This window comes from Salmo salar, chromosome 08 (assembly GCF_965601325.2).
Source record: "Salmo salar chromosome 08, fSalSal1, whole genome shotgun sequence".
NCBI lineage: Eukaryota > Metazoa > Chordata > Actinopteri > Salmoniformes > Salmonidae > Salmo > Salmo salar.
Genome location: NC_138298.1, coordinates 13,980,593 through 14,000,726, shown reverse-complemented (window position 1 = coordinate 14,000,726; position 20,134 = coordinate 13,980,593). Strand labels below are relative to the sequence as shown.

The 20,134-nt window shown below is 42.2% G+C and overlaps 1 protein-coding gene across 5 annotated transcripts in view; it reads right to left on the bottom strand.

Annotated features, from left to right (window-relative positions):
- Positions 1 to 738: 738 nt before the first annotated feature.
- LOC106610003 (long-chain-fatty-acid--CoA ligase 1) overlaps positions 739 to 20,134 on the bottom strand; it is a 53,979-nt gene continuing 34,583 nt past the window's right edge. For 4 of the 5 annotated variants that reach the window (XM_014209094.3, XM_014209095.3, XM_014209096.3 and 1 more), the window contains 16 exons: positions 19,962 to 20,061; positions 19,095 to 19,270; positions 18,815 to 18,847; positions 18,567 to 18,618; positions 17,292 to 17,365; positions 15,927 to 16,004; positions 15,076 to 15,210; positions 14,379 to 14,513; positions 12,160 to 12,255; positions 11,512 to 11,584; positions 11,164 to 11,252; positions 5,866 to 5,982; positions 4,983 to 5,126; positions 4,647 to 4,748; positions 2,990 to 3,061; positions 739 to 2,753 (listed from right to left, as the gene is read on the bottom strand). In XM_014209094.3, coding sequence (XP_014064569.3) covers positions 2,613 to 2,753; positions 2,990 to 3,061; positions 4,647 to 4,748; positions 4,983 to 5,126; positions 5,866 to 5,982; positions 11,164 to 11,252; positions 11,512 to 11,584; positions 12,160 to 12,255; positions 14,379 to 14,513; positions 15,076 to 15,210; positions 15,927 to 16,004; positions 17,292 to 17,365; positions 18,567 to 18,618; positions 18,815 to 18,847; positions 19,095 to 19,270; positions 19,962 to 20,061 — 1,617 coding nt within the window. In that variant the 3' untranslated portion in view covers positions 739 to 2,612. Of the gene's footprint in view, positions 2,754 to 2,989; positions 3,062 to 4,646; positions 4,749 to 4,982; positions 5,127 to 5,865; positions 5,983 to 11,163; positions 11,253 to 11,511; positions 11,585 to 12,159; positions 12,256 to 14,378; positions 14,514 to 15,075; positions 15,211 to 15,926; positions 16,005 to 16,050; positions 16,129 to 17,291; positions 17,366 to 18,566; positions 18,619 to 18,814; positions 18,848 to 19,094; positions 19,271 to 19,961; positions 20,062 to 20,134 lie in introns of all 5 variants that reach the window. The other variant, XM_045722635.2, reaches the window with a different exon arrangement.

The window sequence follows — 20,134 nt, the reverse complement described above, 5'->3', positions numbered from 1 at the left end:
TTATAAAAATATGTTCTGAGTTTTTTTATACAAAAATCAACTGTACTGGTTGTTAAGGCTCTGGTCTTGTCCCACCTTGATTACTGTGTGTCCGGTAATGTGGTCAAGTGCGACAAAGAAAGACCTAGCAAAGTTGCAGCTGGCTCAACACAGAGCAGCACATATAGAACTAACACGCCAGTCCATCCTGGTTGAGGGTTCATGATAGATTAACGGCTTCTCTTCTAGTTTTCATGAGAGATATTACTGCAATGAAAATTCCAGATTGTCTACATAATCAAATAACATTCAGCTCAGAGACCCATGCATATCCCACAAGACATGCCACCAGGGGTCTCTTCACAGTCCCCAAGTCCAAAACGAATTCACGGTAACGCATAGTATTATACAGAGCCATGATCGCATGGAACTCCAAACACTCAAGCAAACAGTAAAATTACCTTTAGGAAATGGATTAAACATCTCATGGAACGGTGGGGACTGAGGCGACAACATTTAGTTGTATATTGTATTTCTTATGTGTGACTGTCCTTGTCTATCAGTGTTACTTGTCATGTGTTTTGTGGACCCCAGGAAGAGTAGCTTTTGTAGAAGCATCTGCTAACACGAATCTAAATAAAACCATGCATTTTATAAAATGAAGTTTAACGTTTGTGATGACTGAAATCAACAGTTTCATCGTATTGCGTACAACACAAAGAATGTCCGTATACAAAAAAAGAACAAGGAATCAGAGAGTGCAGGGACAAACAAGTGTTTATTTGGTACAGTCAAGTAAATGAAAAAGGTATGATTCTTACTCCTGTACAAAACACATCGAAACCGAAGTCGATTTAAGGAGAGCTCAAGTTCCTAGTCTTGGCCATCTGTGACGGTGTCTCGATAACGTGATCCAAGCAGATAAACCCAATCAGGTACAGAACAATGTTAACAAACAGGTCAATGTGCATCATGAGCACTTAATTCATTGTTAAATAACCTGAATTCACAAAAAGGACCCTTTTTGTTAGATCGCAAAGGAGACTGAAATGTCTATAAATGTGGTTCCTTATATAGAGGTAAATGGTTGGTTAGGCCTAACACAATCACTATTTTTGTCCAAAAAAAGCAAGCTTGCAAGGGGCCAGTGAGTCATGGCTTGGTGCTGGTCTAAACCAGCTTAACCTGATCCTTCTCCAGGGTATCCTTCATTAGGCATCAAATGGGAGCAAACATCTTGAAATGGATGTGGAGTGTGCAGTCCAATTGGACAAAGATCAGTTTTACCACCTCCGTTTGAAAACATTTAAACGCATTGGATTTGTGTAAGCATGGGCTAGCCAGAGAGACTTTGCATCATGTCTTACACCCAATTATTCATTTTATGTGAATGAGTGCACATTTCAGGGAGAGAGTCGGAATTGGGCAGCTGGCTCCTGATTGTTGCCTTCGGAATACGACCCAGGTTCCAATTGGCCGACAGGACAGGTACCAGCGTGTGCATTTTGGCACATTGAGGCCACTGTAGTTTTAAGGACACTTACGGAATAAATGTTTGTAAGAGCAGAAACGTCGGTGGCACTTTGCATGTGCAATACCAGAACGAAAAACACACAACCTAGTCTTTTATCCCTGACGTGTGGGAGGCTTGTTTCCTTTGCCAGGCTTTTGTACCATTAGCGGTTCAGAAGATCATAACACCTTTCTGAATGGACGTCTTCCTACTTGTCTTGTGTGTAAAATAGATCTGCCACTGTTCAGAAAGGTTTAGACTAGGCCTTCTGACAGTACAACGTTGAAAACAATGGAATGCAGAGAAAATAAAGAAAACATGGCACTTCTACTGTATCAACCATGACCCATTCATGTCCTCTCGTGATATTTTTCCTTCTACAGACACTAGAGTAACATTCATCAATGATATTAAATATCACATTAAATTAAAAGAGACAAACATTAAATAGACTGCTAGAAATAGCTACTGTATCTCAAGTTGAACAAGGCAGTAGGGTGATACTGAAACATCTGCATGGGTATGGTCTTAACATAACAAAAATATAAAACTAAAGTTTGTCAGAACTTAGAGATGATTAGTAAAAATGAGTTAATTGAAACTGCCACAATTGAGGGATTACCGACCGTGAGATGGTCGAGAAACTCCAAACAGACGACTCATCGGCACTTGAAATGGCTGACAGGAATGGTTGACACATGGACAGTAAGGCATGAATCTCCCCCTTTCACTCCGGCCTAGATATAAACAAATGTAGATAAACAACCTGTGCACTGCAATTTACTTCTGAAAGTGATTGTGCTGACATGATCACATTTGCCGTAAACGTCTGGGGGAAGAAAAAAAAAAACCAATTTGCCTTTAAAAGTCTAATCGCAGTGCACGGGTCTACCTGCATTTGTATGAATCCCGGTCTAGGCCTCTAACATAACCGTCTCCCTCCCTCTCTCACCATCTCTTCTACAGCACAAGGGGACCAAAGACACTTTGTCACAGTAGACAAGGGAGGGCACAACCATTGTCAATCATCACATCCGAGGAGCATTACATTCAAGTGGAGAGGGCTATGGTTTCCAGATGATCGTCACCCTCTGCTTCCCTTTCCCCTCTACCGGGGGGTTCACATCTTGATCGTCGCATAGAGCAGGTCAATCTGCTCTCGGAAGTGATTGCGGAGGTCGGTCCTCTTGGCCTTGAGCGTGGGCGTCAGGAGGCCGTTCTGGACGGAGAACATCTCTGTGTGCAGCGAGATCTCTCTCACCTGCACGGGACAGAGAGCATGTTATTCATTATTCCACTTATTATGCATTTAGCTTTTATTTAACAAGCCGAGTCCCATTGAGATGCAAATGTAGTTTTTTTTTTTTTATCCAAGAGTACTCTGGGCTAGAGGCAGCATTATAATCATGCACATTTTGGCACCAACATCGCTTGTGAGTGTTATCTTGTCTAAATGGTGCCTAAGGAGTGTGTGGAGCATTAGGAAGGATGCCTTACCTGCTCAAAAGACTTCAGCCCCCCTTCTTTCCCCAGTCTCAGAATGTCCTCCAGAATGGCATTTTTCAACTCCTGGAAAGACAGGCACTTTAGACAAGGCAGTGCAGACAATTCATGTTAATCGCTGTACTTAAAAGGGATAGTTCACTAAAACTATCTTGCAGTATTTTGTTCATTAGTCTATTAATACAATCCCCCCCAAAAATGTGCATGTCAGCAGTCACATTTTCAGTACAAACAAAAACTGTGATGAGTGTTTGAGATGAGATTGGCCTTGTTCCGATATCCACGCTAGCATGCCCAATACATTGCTTTATTCTAAGGCTTTACACTCCAAATCAAGTTGTGTTTGTCACATGCGCAGAATACAACAGGTGTAGACCATACCGTGAAACGCTTACTTACTAGCCCTTAACCAACAATGCAGTTCAAGAAATAGAGTTAAAATATTTACTACATAAACTAAAGAAATAAAATAAAAAGTAACAATAAAGAGGCTATACTGTATACAGGGGTTACCGGTACCGAGTCAATGTGCAGGGATACAGGTTAGTCAAGGTAATTTGTACATGTAGGTTGGGGTAAAGTGATTATGCATAGATAATAAACAGCGAGTAGCAGCGGTGTAAAGGGGGGGGGGGGGGGGGGGGGGGGGGGTCAATGTAAATAGTCCGTGCGGCCATTTGATGAATTGTTTAGCAGTCTTATGGCTTGGGGGTAGAAGCTGTTAAGGAGTCTGAGGACCTAGACTTGGCGCTCCGGTATCACTTGCCGTGCGGTAGCAGAGAGAACAGTATGACTTGGGTGATTGGAGTCTGACAATTTGTTGGGCCTTCCTCTGACACCGCCTAGTATATAGGTCCTGGATGGCAGGAAGCTTGGCCCCAGTGATGTACTGGGCCGTACGCACTACACTCTGTAGCGCCTTACGGTCGGATGCCGAACAGTTGCCATACCAGGCAGTGATGCAATCGGTCAGGATGTTCTCGATGGGGCTGCTGTAGAACTTTCAGGATCTGGGGACCCATGCTAAATCTTTTCAGTCTCCTGAGGGGGAAAAGGTGTTGTCGTGCCCTCTTCACGACTGTCTTGGTGTGTTTGGTCCATGAGTTACTGTAGAGGCTCTTCAAGCTTCAGTGACATTTTTCTGAGGACAACACTTGAAAGTTTAAAACTTCTTTGGGATAGGGGGCAGTATTTTGACGTCCGGATGAAAAGCGTGCCCCAAGTAAACTGCCTGTTACTCAGGCCCAGAAGCTAGCATATGCATACAATTTTTATATCGCCATTTCTGACTTTCGTGTCACACCTGCCTGGTTGAAATATATTTTTCATGCATTTGTATGCGGGGCGCTGTCCTCAGATAATCGCATGGTTTACGTTCGCCGTAAAGCCTTTTTGAAATGTGACACGGTGGCTGGATTAACAAGAAGTTAAGATTTATTTTGATGTATTACACTTGTGATTTTATGAAAGTTAAATATTTAATTATTTAATTGGAATTTGTCGCTCTGCAATTTCACCAGATGTTGTCGAGGTGTCCTGCTAAGCGGCACGCCTTTCCCAAACAGGTTTTAAGAGCATGGACTATGGAAATTAGCCACTGAATACACTGTTAGTTGATGGTAAATCTGCCATACCATTGAAGCTAGCTAACCTTGCTTGCGCACATCTCCAAATAAGAACCCTCGATGCCCTTCTTCTTTGCCCATCCTGGTAAGAAGTCTGGATCAGGCACCACAATGCCCACCAGGCATGCCTGTGCCAAACATGAATTGTAAAAAGGTAAATGTTTGAAAATGTCTTAAGCATTTAATACTAATTTACAAATGTATCAACATTTACAAGCAGTGGCTTATACATGTATGAGTCATAAGTGTAACCCAAACAAGTTTCAGTTAGATGGTGAATACAGCCACAACAAACGTTACGCACGTACATACCCAACCACAAACAAAGTGCTTCAATAGAAAGTATTTGGTTTGTCACACACCTGCAAGCTATCGCCATGGACAAAGATCTGGGCCACTGGGTCGCTCCGGATGTAGATGTTCTCGACCTTCTCCGGGGCAACGTACTCTCCTTGAGCCAGCTTGAAGATGTGCTTCTTCCTGTCCACGATCTTCAGAATGCCATTCTGAAAGTACAGTAAACAAACTTAACTCAGTAGTGATCAACTACAGATGATTTAGCCCCATTACTACTTTCCCACTCTTAGTCAGTCATAGATTGAGGCCCAATATCAGGGGTGGGCCAGTGTCTGCTGATCTACTCTTTTGCCTGCTACTTATATCATCATCATCATCTAAGCAGGGTCAGTCCTGATCGATCCCTGGATGAGATACCAGATGCTGCTGGCAGTGGTGTTGGAGCACTAAGGAGATCCAATGCCCCAGGGCAGTGAAGGGGACATTGCCCTGCATAGTGTGCCGTCTTTCGGATGGGATGATAAATGGGTGTCCTGACCCACTGGTCATTAAAAATCCCATTGGAATTACCGTAAGAGTACAGGTGTTAGCCCCGTTGTCATGGCTAAATTCCCAACCTGGCCCCATTCCATCAGTCTCCTAATCATCCCCCTTATTCCTAATTGGCATATTTCACTCCTCACCTCTCCACCCCATGTGTGGTGAGCGTTCTGGCACAAAAATTGTCACTGTGCAAGCCCCACCAGAGGACAATTGCCATACGCTGCCTTATAGGCTAGCTCAGTGTTTCCCCAATCTTGGTCATGGGGACCCAAAGGGGTGCACATTTTTGTTTTTGCCCTAGCACTAACACACTTGATTCAACTAATCAAGTCACCATCAAGCCTAAAAAAATGACCAGAATTGGGAAACACAGAGGTAGCTGAATGTAGAGTTGACAGTACTTACAGGCAGCCACTTCCCAATGTCTCCTGTGTGGAGCCAGCCATCCTGATCCAAGGCCTCCTTTGTCTTCTCCGGGTCATTCAGGTAGCCCTTGAATACATTTGGTCCTTTTACACACACCTGCAAAGAAGCAGAATTTTATACACAAATACAAACACGAGACCAGGCTACACACCCACCTCCTCAAAGGCTATTGATTAACCTCACTAGGGTAGGGGGCAGCATTTGGAATTTTGGATGAAAAGCATGCCCAAAGTAAACTGCCTGCTACTCAGGTCCAGAAGTTAGGATATGCATATAATTGGTAGATTTGGATAGACAACACTAAAGTTTCCAAAACTGTTAAAATAATGTCTGAGTATAACAGAACTGATATGGCAGGCGAAGACCTGAGGAAAATCCATTCAGGAAGTGCTATTATTTTGAAATGCCCGTTTTTCCATTGAAAGCCTATCCACCATACAAAGACTTATGACACAGTTCACGATCCCTATGGCTTCCACTACATGTGGCCAGTCTTTAGGCATTGTTTCAGGCTTTTATTCTGAAAAATTAGGGAGAAACACCACTTTCAATGAGAGGACAGTGGAAATTTCCAGACATGAGTCCTGCGCGTGACCGTGCCTTTGTTTTTCCTTTACTATTGACGAAGCTATTGTCCGGTTGAAATATGATCAATTATTAGACAAAAACAACCTGAGGATTGATTATAAACATCGTTTGACATGTTTCTACGAACTTTTAGATTTTTTGTTGTATGATTTGTTACAATGGATTACAGAAAAAAAAACAATAAAACGGAGGTTTTTGAATATAAAGAGGGACATTATCGAACAAAGCAAACATTTAGTGTGTAACATGGAGTCTTGGGAGTGCAATCATATGAAGATCAAAGTGATTAATTTTATCACTATATCTGACTTTTGTTACTCCTCTTCTTGGCTGCTAACTGTTTGTAATGATTTGTCTGCTGGGCGCTGTTCTCAGATAATCGCATGGTTTGCTTTCGCCGTAAAGCCTTTTTGAAATCTGACACAGCGGTTGGATTAGCAAGAAGTTTCTTTAAGCTGGTGTATAACATTTATCTTTTATGTATGTTTATTATGAGAATTTGTTTTGTTTCACGCTCTGCAATTTCACCGGATGTTGTTTGAGACAGTGGATTCCTGAACAAAACGCGCTAACAAAACGGAGGTTTTGGATATAGAGGGACTTGATCGAACAAAACAAACATTTATTGGGTACCTGGGAGTTTTGTGAGTGTAACCATATGAAGATCATCAAAAGGTAAGTGATTAATTTTAAAATAGCCATTTCTGACATTTGTTACTCGTCTACTTGGCTGGTTACTGTTTAATGATTTGTCTGCTGGGCGCTCTTCTCAGATAAATCGCATGGTTTGCTTTCGCCGTAAAGTCTTTTTGAAATCTGACACCGTGGTTGGATAAACAAGAAGTTAATCTTTAAACCGATGTATAACACGTGTATGTTCCATACATTTTTATAATGAGTATTTCTGTTTTTGAATTTGGCGCTCTGCAATGTCACTGGATGGTAGCGTCCCACACCCCCTAGAGGTTAAATTGTGAAGTATCAAAGCAAGCTCCCGAGTGGCGCAGTGGTCTAAGGCACTGCATCTCAGTCCTTGGTTTGATTCCAGGCTGTATCACATCCGGCCGTGATTGGGAGTCCCTTAGGCCGATGCACAAATGGCCCAGCGTCGTCCGGGTTTGGGTGGGGTAGGCCGTCATTGTAAATAAGAAATGTTCTTAACTGACTTACCTAGTTAAATAAAAGGTTAAAGAAAAAAACATTTTTTCAACTGGGAAAACCCCCATCCCAATAAAGCAAGCTAGGGAAAAACCCCATCTCAGTATTGCAGTAGGTCCCAATATATGCGTTAAAGAGATCAATGGAAGGCAGACCAAGGACACTGCCATTGGAACTCATTAAAAAAAACTTCGAACAAAGTGGATATTTGTCAAATCCGTCATGATTCATGTGTTCAGGCACATAATGTGGTTACTAAAATCTGATTTGGCCGCTTTTCGTTGCATAATATTTAGAAGTTGTACAATAGGGTTTAGAAAACACACCACATGACCAAAGGTACAGTTGAAGTCAGAAGTTCACATACACCATAACCAAATACATTTAAACTCAGTTTCACAATTCCTGACATTTAATCCTAGTAAAAATTCCCTGTCTTCGGTCAGTTAGGATCACCACTATTTTAAGAATGTGAAATGTCAGAATAATAGTAGAGAGAATGATTTACTCTAGCTTTTCACATTCCCATTGGGTCAGAAGTTTACATACACTCAATTAGTAATTGGTAGCATTGCCTTTAAATTGTTCCACAAGCTTCCCACAATAAGTTGAATTTTGGCCCATTCCTCCTGACAGAGCTGGTGTAACTGAGTCAGGTTTGTTGGCCTCCTTGCTCGCACACGCTTTTCCAGTTCTGCCCACACATTTTCTATAGGTTTGAGGTCAGGGCTTTGTGATGGCCACTCCAATACCTTGACTTTGTTGCCCTTAAGCCATTTTGCCACAACTTTGGAAGTATGCTTGTGGTCATTGTCCATTTGGAAGAACCATTTGCAACCAAGGTTTAACTTCCTGACTGATGTCATGAGATGTTGCTTTAATATATTCACATAATTGTGCTTCCTCATCATGCCATCTATTTTGTGCGGTGCACCAGTCCCTCCTGCAGCAAAGCACCCCCACAACATGATGCTGCCAACCCTGTGCTTCATGGTTGGGATGGTGTTCTTTGGCTTGCAAGCCTCCCCCTTTTTCCTCCAAACATAACGATGGTCATTATGGCCAAACAGCTCTATTTTTGTTTCATCAGACAAGAGGACATTTCTCCAAAAAGTACAATCTTTGTCCCCATGTGCAGTTGCAAACCGTAGTCTGGCTTTATGGCGGTTTTGGAGCAGTGGCTTCTTCCTTGCTGAGCGGCCTCTCAGGTTATGTCGATATAGGACTCGCTTTACTGTGGATATAGATGCTTTTGTACCCGTTTCCTCCAGCATCTTCACAAGGTCCTTTGCTGTTGTTTTGGGATTGATTTGCACTTTTTGCACCAAAGCACCTTCATCTCTTAGGTCACAGAACGCATCTCCTTCCTGAGTAGTATGTCGGTTGCGTGGTCCCATGGGGTTTATACTTACCTACTATTGTTTTTACAGATGAATGCGGTACCTTCAGTCTACCATTTTATTCTGAAGTCTTGGCTGATTTCTTTTGATTTTCCCATGATGTCAAGCAAAGAGGCACTGAGTTTGAAGGTAGGCCTTGAAATACATCCACAGGTACACCTCCAATTAACTCAAATTATGTCAATTAGCCTATCAGAAGCTTCTAAAGCCATGAGATTTTCTGAAATTTTCCAAGCTGTTTAAAGGCACAGTCAACTTAGTGCATGTACATTTCTGACCCACTGGAATTGTGATGGTGAATTATAAGTGAAATAATCTGTCTGTAAACAATTGTTGGATTACTTGTGTCATGCACAAAGTAGATGTTAACAAACTATAGTTTTGGCAAGTCAGTTAGGACAAGAAATGTATGGAGTGGTTGAAAACAAGTTAATGACTCCAACCTAAGTGTATGTAAACTTCTGACTTCAAGTGTATATGGATACCTGTTCGTCAAACATCTCATTCCAAAATCATGGGCATTAATATGGAGTTGAGCCCCTCTTTGATGCTATAACAGCCTTCACTCTTCTGGGAAGGCTTTCCACTAGATGTTGGAACATTGCTGCAGGGACTTGCTTCCATTCAGCCACAAGAGCATTAGTGAGGTCAGGCACTAATGTTGGGCAATTAGCCTGGTTGCAGTCGGCCTACCAATTCATCCCAAAAGTGTTTGATGGGGTTTAGTTCAGGTCTCTTTGCAGGCTTGTCAAGTTCTTCCACACCAATTGACAAACCATTTCTGTATGGACCTCACTTTGTGCACGGGGGCATTGTCATGCTGAAACAGGAAAGGCCCTTCCCCAAACTGTTGCTACAAAGTTGGAAGCACAGAATCGTCATTGTATGCGGCAGCATTAAGAAGTCCATTCACTGGATCTAAGGGGTATAGCCAGAACCATGAAAAACAACCCCAGACCATTATTCCTCCTCCACCAAATGCATTTGGGCAGGTAGCGTTCTCCTGGCATTTGCCAAACCCAAATTCGTCCTTCAAACTGCCAGATGGTGAAGCGTGATTCATCACACCAGAGATCGAGTTTCCACTGCGCCAGAGTCCAATGGCAGTGAGCTTTACACCACTCCAGCCGACGCTTGGCATTCTGCATTGTGACCTAGGCATGTGTGCGGTTGCTCAGCCATGGAAACCCATTTCATGAAGCTCCCGACGAACAGTTCTTGTGCTGACGTTGCTTCCGGAGGCAGCTTGGAACACGGTCGTGAGGGTTGCAACTGAGGACAGATGATTTTTACGCATTACGGCACACCGCGGTCCCAATCTGTGAGCTTGTGTGGCCTACCACATCGTGGATGGGCCGTTGTTGCCCCTAGACATTTCCACTTCACAATAATAGCGCTTACAGTTGACTGGGGGAGCTTTAGCAGGGCAGAAGTTTTACGAACTGACTTGTTGGAAAGGTAGCATCCTATGACGGTGCTACGTTGAAAGTCACTGAGCTCTTCAGTAAGGCCATTTTACTGCCAATGTTTTGCTATGGAGATTGCATGGCTGTGTGCTCGATTTCATACACGTGCCAGCAATGGGTGTGACTGAAATAGCTGAATCCACTCATTTGAAGGGGTGTCCACATAACTTTGTATAAATAGTGTATGTCTTGGATAAATCCGGATAAGCTAGTAGCATAGCTAGCCATATAGAAATCGATGGTGGTATTTTAAGTCGTTTTTAAGTGTAATGCAGTTGATTGGTGATGACATGAACATGCATTGGAGTTGATAGGCTAATTTTGATGGGTGGCAATGAGGAAATTCTGGATCTATCCCCACCAGGGGGGACCCATGTGTGGCATTTCCATGGTGTTTACATATGTTTGGAGTTCGACCAAAACACTCTTTACCGCATGTATTAAAGCCCTACCACTGCGCTTGGCCCTTATCTTTCAATATTTGCAGATCAGTAAGGTGGAAGCTTTACCACTATAGTGCTTATACCCATTCAGACCCTTCAGATATGCTAACATCGACTGGTTAGGGCCAAGGGGGAGGGACAGGGAGCAATTTGAGACTGGCTGTTCCAATCAAAGGCATGCAAGAAACCAATGTGGGACTTCCAATGTTCTTTACACCTCACCTCTCCTTCCCCATTGGCAGCAAAGTAGTTCATCTCAGTCACGTCCGCCAGCTTTACATAGTTGCAGGGCAGTGGAGCCCCCACATGACCTGGGCAGAAAGAGATGCGTTGTCACATTTCAGTAACACTTTATTTGTCTGTTCTTTCATAATGTCAACGTGGTCTCATAAGGTTTCATGAAGATTCCAGTGAGCCACACAAGACAGAAGTAAAACTGTTCTTGTTCATTGTAGAACCAGAGTGTAGAGAGGGTGTAGAGCCATTTGTGTGAGTTGTTTGTTGGATTAAGCATGTGGTGGTATGCGGTAGTAATTGAATGTGTCGGTAACGCTTGAATGTGTGCATTACCTGCTGTCCAGTCCCCAGGCACGGACATGGTACACCCGGCTGTGCATTCAGTCTGACCATAGCCTTCGTAAAACTGTCAAGTAGAAGCACCAGACATTGATTTGAAAGCACTGTAATGGAGTAACTTGTGTTTCTGATGCTAGTATTATCCATCTTCAGCACCACAGCAGGCTGGTTGGGTAGGAGGTTGATTCCCAAGCATGAAGTGATTGTTTTGACTGATAGAAAGAGAACATTATTGAAATAACAGAAAAAGTCAAAAGAGGGAGCTACTTCTAAGGTATGAAACGGGCTACATTCTGATTATCTACCTTTCTCCAGAAGAGTGCGCCTGTAAACTCTCCCTAAAGGATTTAAAAGGAAAGGACTAGTGTGTTGGATATGGGGTAAATTCCTTCCAGCTATGCTTGTACCAATCCAATGCTTTTAAATGCATGAGGGGGAGTGAATGAGTGCACACCTCTTTAGAAAGTTAAGGAATTGGAATGCAACCAGGCTCTGCATCCAAATTCTCTGGGAAAGGGGGCATTTGTGCACTCTTCCCCACACATTTAGAAGCATTGGATTGGTGGAAGCATGGACTAGAGAGAATTTATCCTTTTGTTCACCTGTCATTTAAATTTGTAAATCAATTAAGGGAAGTCTCACCTGGCAGCCAAGTGCGGCACGAAGGAATGTCAGGACGGTTGGAGAAACTGGGGCCGCTCCTGTGATCATCAGCCTCACACGACCCCCAAGACTGTTCTGGAGAACACAAAGGAGCAAAGACGTTATTGACATCCATGGTTGTACCTCACACAATAGACCAGCGACTCTCAAATTTGGGTCGAGGGAGGTTCTGAATGGGTCGCGTGTCTTGAGTAATTTTAAAAAATATATTTTTGGTAAATTGAAAAAAACACTCCAGCCTGAACTTAAAACCAGGTAGAAAGTGTGTAGAAATGATTATGAATTTACATTTTTAAATAATTAGCAGCGCCATTTTTGGTTGATTCTGGTCTCAAACCAGTGAGTTTATTAAACCTTCAAGAACAGTGGCGACCCATTTTGTGCCCCACCAGTTCTTTTAATGTTGCCTGTTTTACATTAATACATGTCACATATGTTAGCAAACAACTTTTTAAAGATAATTATTGTTTAAATCATTGAGTTAATAAAGCCGCATACAAATATGGTCTCTTTTGTTTTCTTGAGTAAGGCAGCTCCAAAATGCAGGTGTTTCAGCCTTGCTCAGTGCTTTCTGTGGTGGTGGGGCAGCCAGTGGAAAATATGGAGTGTAGGGATTGGTAATGTTCTCTAGTTGCGACATGATTGGCTCAGTGTTCTTTCACTGATAGGGACACTACGTCACCACAATATCTACGGGGAGTGCTCAAGCCCCTTGGGTGCTGCCATAGAGTTACATTAGAAGTGCCCATCCATGGCGGCTCAAGGTCATAAGCCACAGATAAATATAACGTGATTTGACATTTTAACGTAGCTTTGATTGGACTGATCATGTCAACATAAAAGTTTCAAAATCTTAACTAGCAGTCATCATAAATCAAGTCGACAATCTACTGGAAAATCCATTTAAATCCTTGTTATAGGAGGAGAAATTATAGATAAAACCTATCGGTGCTCATTGGCCGTAAACATTACACAACAAATTGGAAAATCGCAAATTCAACAATGAGTGGGTTAGGAGGACTCAGTGGCTAACTGCAAGCATTGCAAAGCAATCACTAACCTGCTATTCAGTGGAGTGGGTGTGTGGTCCAGATCTGGGTTTAAGCGTCTCTTTTCCAAGCTTAAAAGGATAAACATTGAACATTGGCCATGCTGTCAATCCAGCAGGACTTCTGCTGCATTCAAAACTGGACACTCGGAAATCAAACTTCAGTGAGTTCATGACAACGGGGAAGTCTGGGGGGGGGGGGGAGCTCGGAATTTCAAGTCCGGATAACTGGCCTCTTTCTAGAGCTCCGACGTCATGATTCAACCTTGTCATGCATGAACGCAAAGCCACCACACACACACACACCAAAGATTCCGACCAAGATTTACATGCTAAAATCATCACTGATCAAGAATATAACTGACAAAAGTGGTGGGAATGTTGTTCCCATGTCATCTAATTTCTACATTTAATATCAATATATCATTTAAAACAGACTGAAAAAAATAAACGTATCATGTAAAGTGTTGGTCCCATGTTTCATGAGCTGAAATAAAAGATCCCAGAAATGTTCCATACACAAAAAGCTTCTCTCAAGTTGTGTGCAAAAATGTGTTTACATCCCTGTTAGTGAGCATTTCTCCTTCGCCAAGATAATCCATCCACCTGACAGGTGTGGCATATCAAGAAGCTGATTGAAACGGCATAATCAGTACACACGTGCACCTTGTGCTGAGGACAAAAAGGCCACTAAAATATGCAGTTTTGAGGGAGTGTGCAATTGACATGCTGAGTGCAGGAATGTCCACCAGAGCTGTTGCCAGAGAATTTAATGTTCATTTCTCTACCATAAGCCGCATCCAACGTTGTTTTAGAGAATTTGGCAGTGCGTCCAATAGGACTCACAACCGCAGACCACGTGTAATTTTGCATGTGCATTTCCCCCCCAGTTAAGGGTTGCATTATAATACTTCATACAAATTTGCCATGATGGAAAATGCTAATGTGTGGCAGTTTCTTACCACCTAGGGTTAATGTTTTACAATTAACCCTAGTCTTTACAATACCCACAATCCTAACTAAATTAAAAAACACCCTAACCTTAACCCTCACCCAGAACCCGAAACCTAAACTTAGCTCATGTAAGTCGCAACATTAAAGTCAACATTGTCCTTTCTAGCACGACCATCTGGTTCCTATCCATGGGTACCTGGACTTTTTGGAAGATGAGCTTGTCCCACAAGCTGTCCTTCCTGACCACGCCATTCATCATCTCCGTATGCTTCCTCCTGGAGGCAAAAACCAGCAGCCACCTCTTCAGTGACGAGTTGGCCTGTCCGAAGATCTATGAAGGAGAGACAGAAAATAATATCTTATTTGTCCATCTCGCAAAGGATTTGTCTTTTGCCCTGCTCCCAACCTTGTGCCTCCGTCAAGGGCAAGACTGGAGTGGATGGGTAGCTGCAATCTGTAAAGCAGCAGCCCATAGGTTGACAGTTCAGCTTGCTCTTTCATTGAGCAGCCCAGGATCTGAACCAGCGACTGTCCGGCTACTGGTCCGCCTGTCTGACCTCTGGGCAACATACCGCCCCTTCTCCAAAGAAGAGAGTATTCAACAACATATCAAACCCCAAAGCAATCTAGGCCACTGAGCCATTTGAAACCTTTGTGGTTGAATTCAGTCCAACACGCCTTTAAATTGTTGATGAAGCATCTTGGTTTACAAACCTTTGCCCTCACCCACCCATGCTTTAAATAAGGTTTCGATACACATGTACAACTGTTCTAAGAAATGTTTGTATTCGTCTTTTGTGCATGTCCAATTCAAATAAATCCAGCTACTGGTGCTAAGTGATATGGTCATATGATTGTTGAAAACATCCCTCAGGGTCTACAGTATATCTGACCTTGTCAAACATGCGGTTGAGCAGGCGGGGGACCACAGGGAAGACTGTGGGCTGCAGGGTCTTCAGGTCGTCCATCAGGAGCCGGATGTCCCCCTGAAAATAGCCAATCCGGGCACCGTGCACCAGGATCACTCCCTGGAGAACGGAGGAGGTGTGAGAAAGAGGCAGACGAAAAGGAAGAGTGTCCGTTAACTGCCAAGTACGTGTCAAATATGTTCAATATATTTTAGGTGATTTTGCTTAGAGTTTGCACTTTTGTGACTATTCCATTGGTTCCATGGTACCGGGCAAACTAAATCAAGCTAAGCCCAAGTATGACATTATATGTATTAAACAGGGGCAATTTGCAATTGCTACATCCATTTTTGGACTTTTTAAATGAATGGTACACACACGAAGAATATAACTTATGCCTGATGAGCTTAGTCCAACTATCATACCCCATCAGAACCCAAAATAAAAGCTTGTTTTACTCTGTAAACAAAGAAAATGTACTATATAGCCACAAAACAAGGTTAAAACTATAATGTTGATATCATGGATGAGCAATCCTTGCATCCATAGCTGTTTATGAATTTGAGAGTGATTCAATTTCTACAGCCCCACCCATCAGTTTTTACAGAACCAGAGGTGGGGAGACTGCTTTGTTATTGTTTATACTGCTGATTGCCGCTTTAAGGTCAAATATACAATGTGTATATATCCTGAAGCACACCCAAAAAAAAAAAGTATATGTTTTTTTCTTTCTTACAAAAGTTGTGCACTGGGCCTTCACTAGTCCTGTATTAGCAGAGGGTGAAATGAAACAAGGGGTTCCTGCTTCTCCTCATTCTATCAGTTTCAGTACGTACCTCCACCACCCTCTCAAACATGTGTGCTAGAGGTAGGTAGGACATGTGAATGTCGTGGACGTTCAGCATGCAGTGCACCTGCGGAAGACACACACACACACACACACGTCAGGCATTGCATTACCTCAAAAACCTTCTCAAACATGTGGGCCAATGGTAGGAAGGAGATGAGCACATCCTTAGTGCTGGGCTTGAGTATGCTCTGAGTAGACACTGGGTGGAAAAATACATGGAATGGAAAAAAGGAAGAGGGAACAGATAGGACAGACAGGAAAGTCAACACGAAGTTTGAGGAACAAGAGCGAGAAAAAAATAACAGGCTTGATTTTAAAGGGCATTTAGCAGGGCGGCGGTAAGGTAGTGCAAAGGCTTGGAAAATAGCAGCTTTATACAGTGTGGAATACAACAGTACATATTAACATGACACTAAGCATAATTATAATTGTTTTTACCTTGATTTAACTAGGCATGTCAGTTAAGAACAAATTCTTATTTACAATGAAGGCCTGGGAACAGACTGCATTGTCCAGGGGCAGAACGACAGATTTTTACCTTATGAGCTCGGGGATTCAATCTAGCAACCTTTCGATTACTGGCCCAATGCTCTAACCACTAGGCTACCAGCCACCCCATAATAAGTCCCCATTTTGTTTTACTTGTCCACCTAAGGCAGAGGCAAATGTTAAGATAAAAAATAGCTGTTTTTAAGCCAGGTTTGTTATTGCAAATAAGAAATTGTTTTCTATTGTTCCCTATTGTTCCCAGGTTGAATAAATTCTACTTACTGTTATAAGAAAAACACTTCTGTGATGTGCTAGCATCACAAAACAGACAAAGAGATTGCCATCTACACCAAAACACCCATCATACACATAGGCTGCATTTACACAGGCAGCCCAAATCTGATATTTCACCCAATTATTGGTTAAAGATATGATCTGATTGGTTAAAAGACCAGCAAGTTGGCAAAATATCAGAATTGGGCAGCCATAGACAATACACGAGCACAAACCTTGATGTGTTAATTTTTTGTTATACGTGTCAGCTGCTTGTTATTGCTCGGATTCTTGTGTTAGTTCTCTAACTAAGAAGATTGCAGACTAAGGAGCTTCGGTTTGGAGGACTAACTTTGGAGGTCTCTTGGTTCTTAAACTAGTATCCCAATGTCCCAAACAAGGCGTTTTATGAGAACAAAAACAGTATGCAATCTGCCTTCTGTGAGAATATGCAGTGGCTAAATTTAAAATATGGTGTCATGCAAATCACGCGTCATGATGCCCATATTTCTTTTGATATTCATAATGCTTACATTTCCTGTGATACGGCATTCAGGGAACAAATTAATCAAAAGGGTGGTTAGTTTACCTCTGTTATCTTGATGAAAGCAGCGCAATTGGCGATAACATTGCCATGTGTAAGCATTCCACCCTTTGGGTTTCCTGGGAGTAAAAGAAAACAAGTGACCGTTTATTAAATCTTGATGGTTAGATCCATCACGTTTCCAGTATGCAATATCACTAATAAAAGAGTCAGTAATTAACATGTGTGGGAGTCTCCATTCATGAAAACACACAATGGATTAGTACCATTTTTCATCAACTGGATCATTCTTGTCACGAGGGTCCAAGAGTAACACACATCCTCCTGATCATACATGTACTTGCATATACACAGTATGTGTTACTTCACACTTGACTATCATACTATTTGTATTAATGTATTACATTATACATGTCAGTGTACTGGCCTATTTTTTCTACTGTGTTGCTTTTCCAATAAGACTGATCATACTTTTAAGATGTCTACTCTCCCTACTTTGAAACTTTGAATCCCTGACTATGAAAAGCCTGACCTTAGAGTCTTGAAGTGTTTGAACCCTCTATAGCCATTATGGTTATTTTCTGACCCTGCTGGTCCTCTATAAACATTTGAACAGCTTGAAAAACACTCTTAAATCTCTACCCCGTACAGCCAGAAGAGGACTGGCCACCCCTCGAAGCCTGGTTCCTCTAGGTTTCTTCCTGTTCCTGCCTTCCAATGAGTTTCCTGGCCACTGTGCTTCTACCTCTGCAATGCTTACACTATGGGGTTTCAGGACAGGCATTTCAAATCAATTCATATTTTATTTGTCACATGCGGCGAATACAATAGGTTTAGACCTTACCGTGAAATGCTTAGTTACAAGCCCTTAACCAACAATGCAGTTCAATAAATAGAATTAAGAAAATATTTACTAAATAAACTAAAGTAAGAAATAAAATAAAAAGTAACAATAATGAGGCTATATACAGGGGGTACCGAGTCAATGTGCTGGGGTACAGGTTAGTTGAGGTAGTTTGTACATGTAAGTAGGGGTAAATTGAATAACTCAACAGCTACCATTTATATTTACAACCAATAAACTCAAGTTAAATAATCCTTATACAAATCCAAACACATTTGACATAAAATAAAACACACAAAAACCAAATCTAAGCTGACATAGATAATAAACAGCGGGTAGCAGCAGTGTAAAAACAAAAGGGGGGGGGGGGGGGGGGGTTATAAAATACATTTGATTGTTTTAATGTGGGATATCTAAATTGTGAAATACAGAGTAATGACATGAAAGCAGAATTAATGCACACCACACACACCCACCTGTGGTTCCACTAGTGAAGCAGATGAGTGCCAGGTCCTCTGGCGTTGGGGGCTATAGCAGACCACAAAGAGATTTAAGAGCATCTAGTAGCATGTTACTTTAACAGTACAGACATAGATACTCAAACAAATAACATAGTAAAGACAGAATAATAACCTATTACTTATTTGTTTCTTTGGGATTCATAAAAAAAAAAATCCCCACTGTTTGAATTATTTGCAATATGGATTTGTACAGTCCTACTTACCAATGGCTGCTGGTGGTGGGCCTTGCCAACAGCCTGAGGGTGACAAAGAAACCATAAAGAAAACATGACACATAATTCAGTTTCATTTTCCCCGCAATGAAACATTAGCTCACTACCATAAAACAGCTGGGATAAGCATAATCAAACTAAACTAGAGAACATAGATCAAAATGAGCACGCCGCTCAAACACGCTGGTTTTCTCAATGAGCCTCTGGATAAGAGCCTTTGCTAAAACGCGTCTACTGTAAACATAGAAGTACATGACATTTTAGAGCTTACCTCCACATCCTTCAGGCTAAGGATCTCGATGCCGCTCTGCTGTCCGCGGGCCACAAGCTCCTCATCGAAGGCCTCCATGAGCACGATGGTCTTCAACGTGTGCTCCTTGCCGCTCACGCAGTCCAGGATGAGCCGCACTTTGTCCACCAAGTCACAGATCACTGTAGAGATAGCGGCTGAAAACATGGGATGGCACTGGGTTATTTGTCGTCTTTTTCTTATGGTCAACTTATTTTTGAGTGTTCTGTGACAGTCGTAATGGTGCGAGGTATAGTCCTGTCTTTTGTCCTGAGAAATGTACTTAGTTACACAATGTAATGTTTTTGTAGAATGCCTACAACAGTGACATAACCATAATGTTTATGCAGATTACATTTCTTTTACGTTTTCAGTGTTGTGAGATTTCAGTGCTTTATAAACTTATGTTCAAATGATAACTTCTATATCATGAACAAATCTTTGAGGGCCGTGTCTGCTGGTTGATACTAGTTCATTCTACAGCTGTTGAGGAAGCTAAGACAGACGTTTGCCAGTGTGGAATGTAGCTACTGTAGCCCCTTAGCACACCATGTAGATCTGGAAGGATTCAATAGGTGTACGAACTATGGTAATAGCCCCACCTTGCTTTCTGAATTGGAACTTCTACCATATTACTTGCATCTATCCAACCTATTCAGCTCGAAATAACTGCCGTAATATAGAATCTTGAGTGTGTGGTACCCATGAGTAAAATTGCCATAATCTAATGGGCTTTTCCTGTTCTAGCAATTCTATTTCTATGGAAAAGTCTAGGGGTCGATTTTGGATATCAGGCCGCACTAGTGTGACCTTGTTCCAAATGGCGTTTGTGGTTGCCCTGTGACATACCTTGGTCGATGATGTATTCAATGGCCTCGAGGCCTAGCGTGTCATACAGTGGTACACACACCAGGGAGTATGTGTAACAGGCCAGCTCTGAAATGGTCCACTGTAGGAGAGGACATGGATAACATTAGTACAAGGGTCAAATTTTCACGCCGGGTCCGAAATCATTCTTGCTA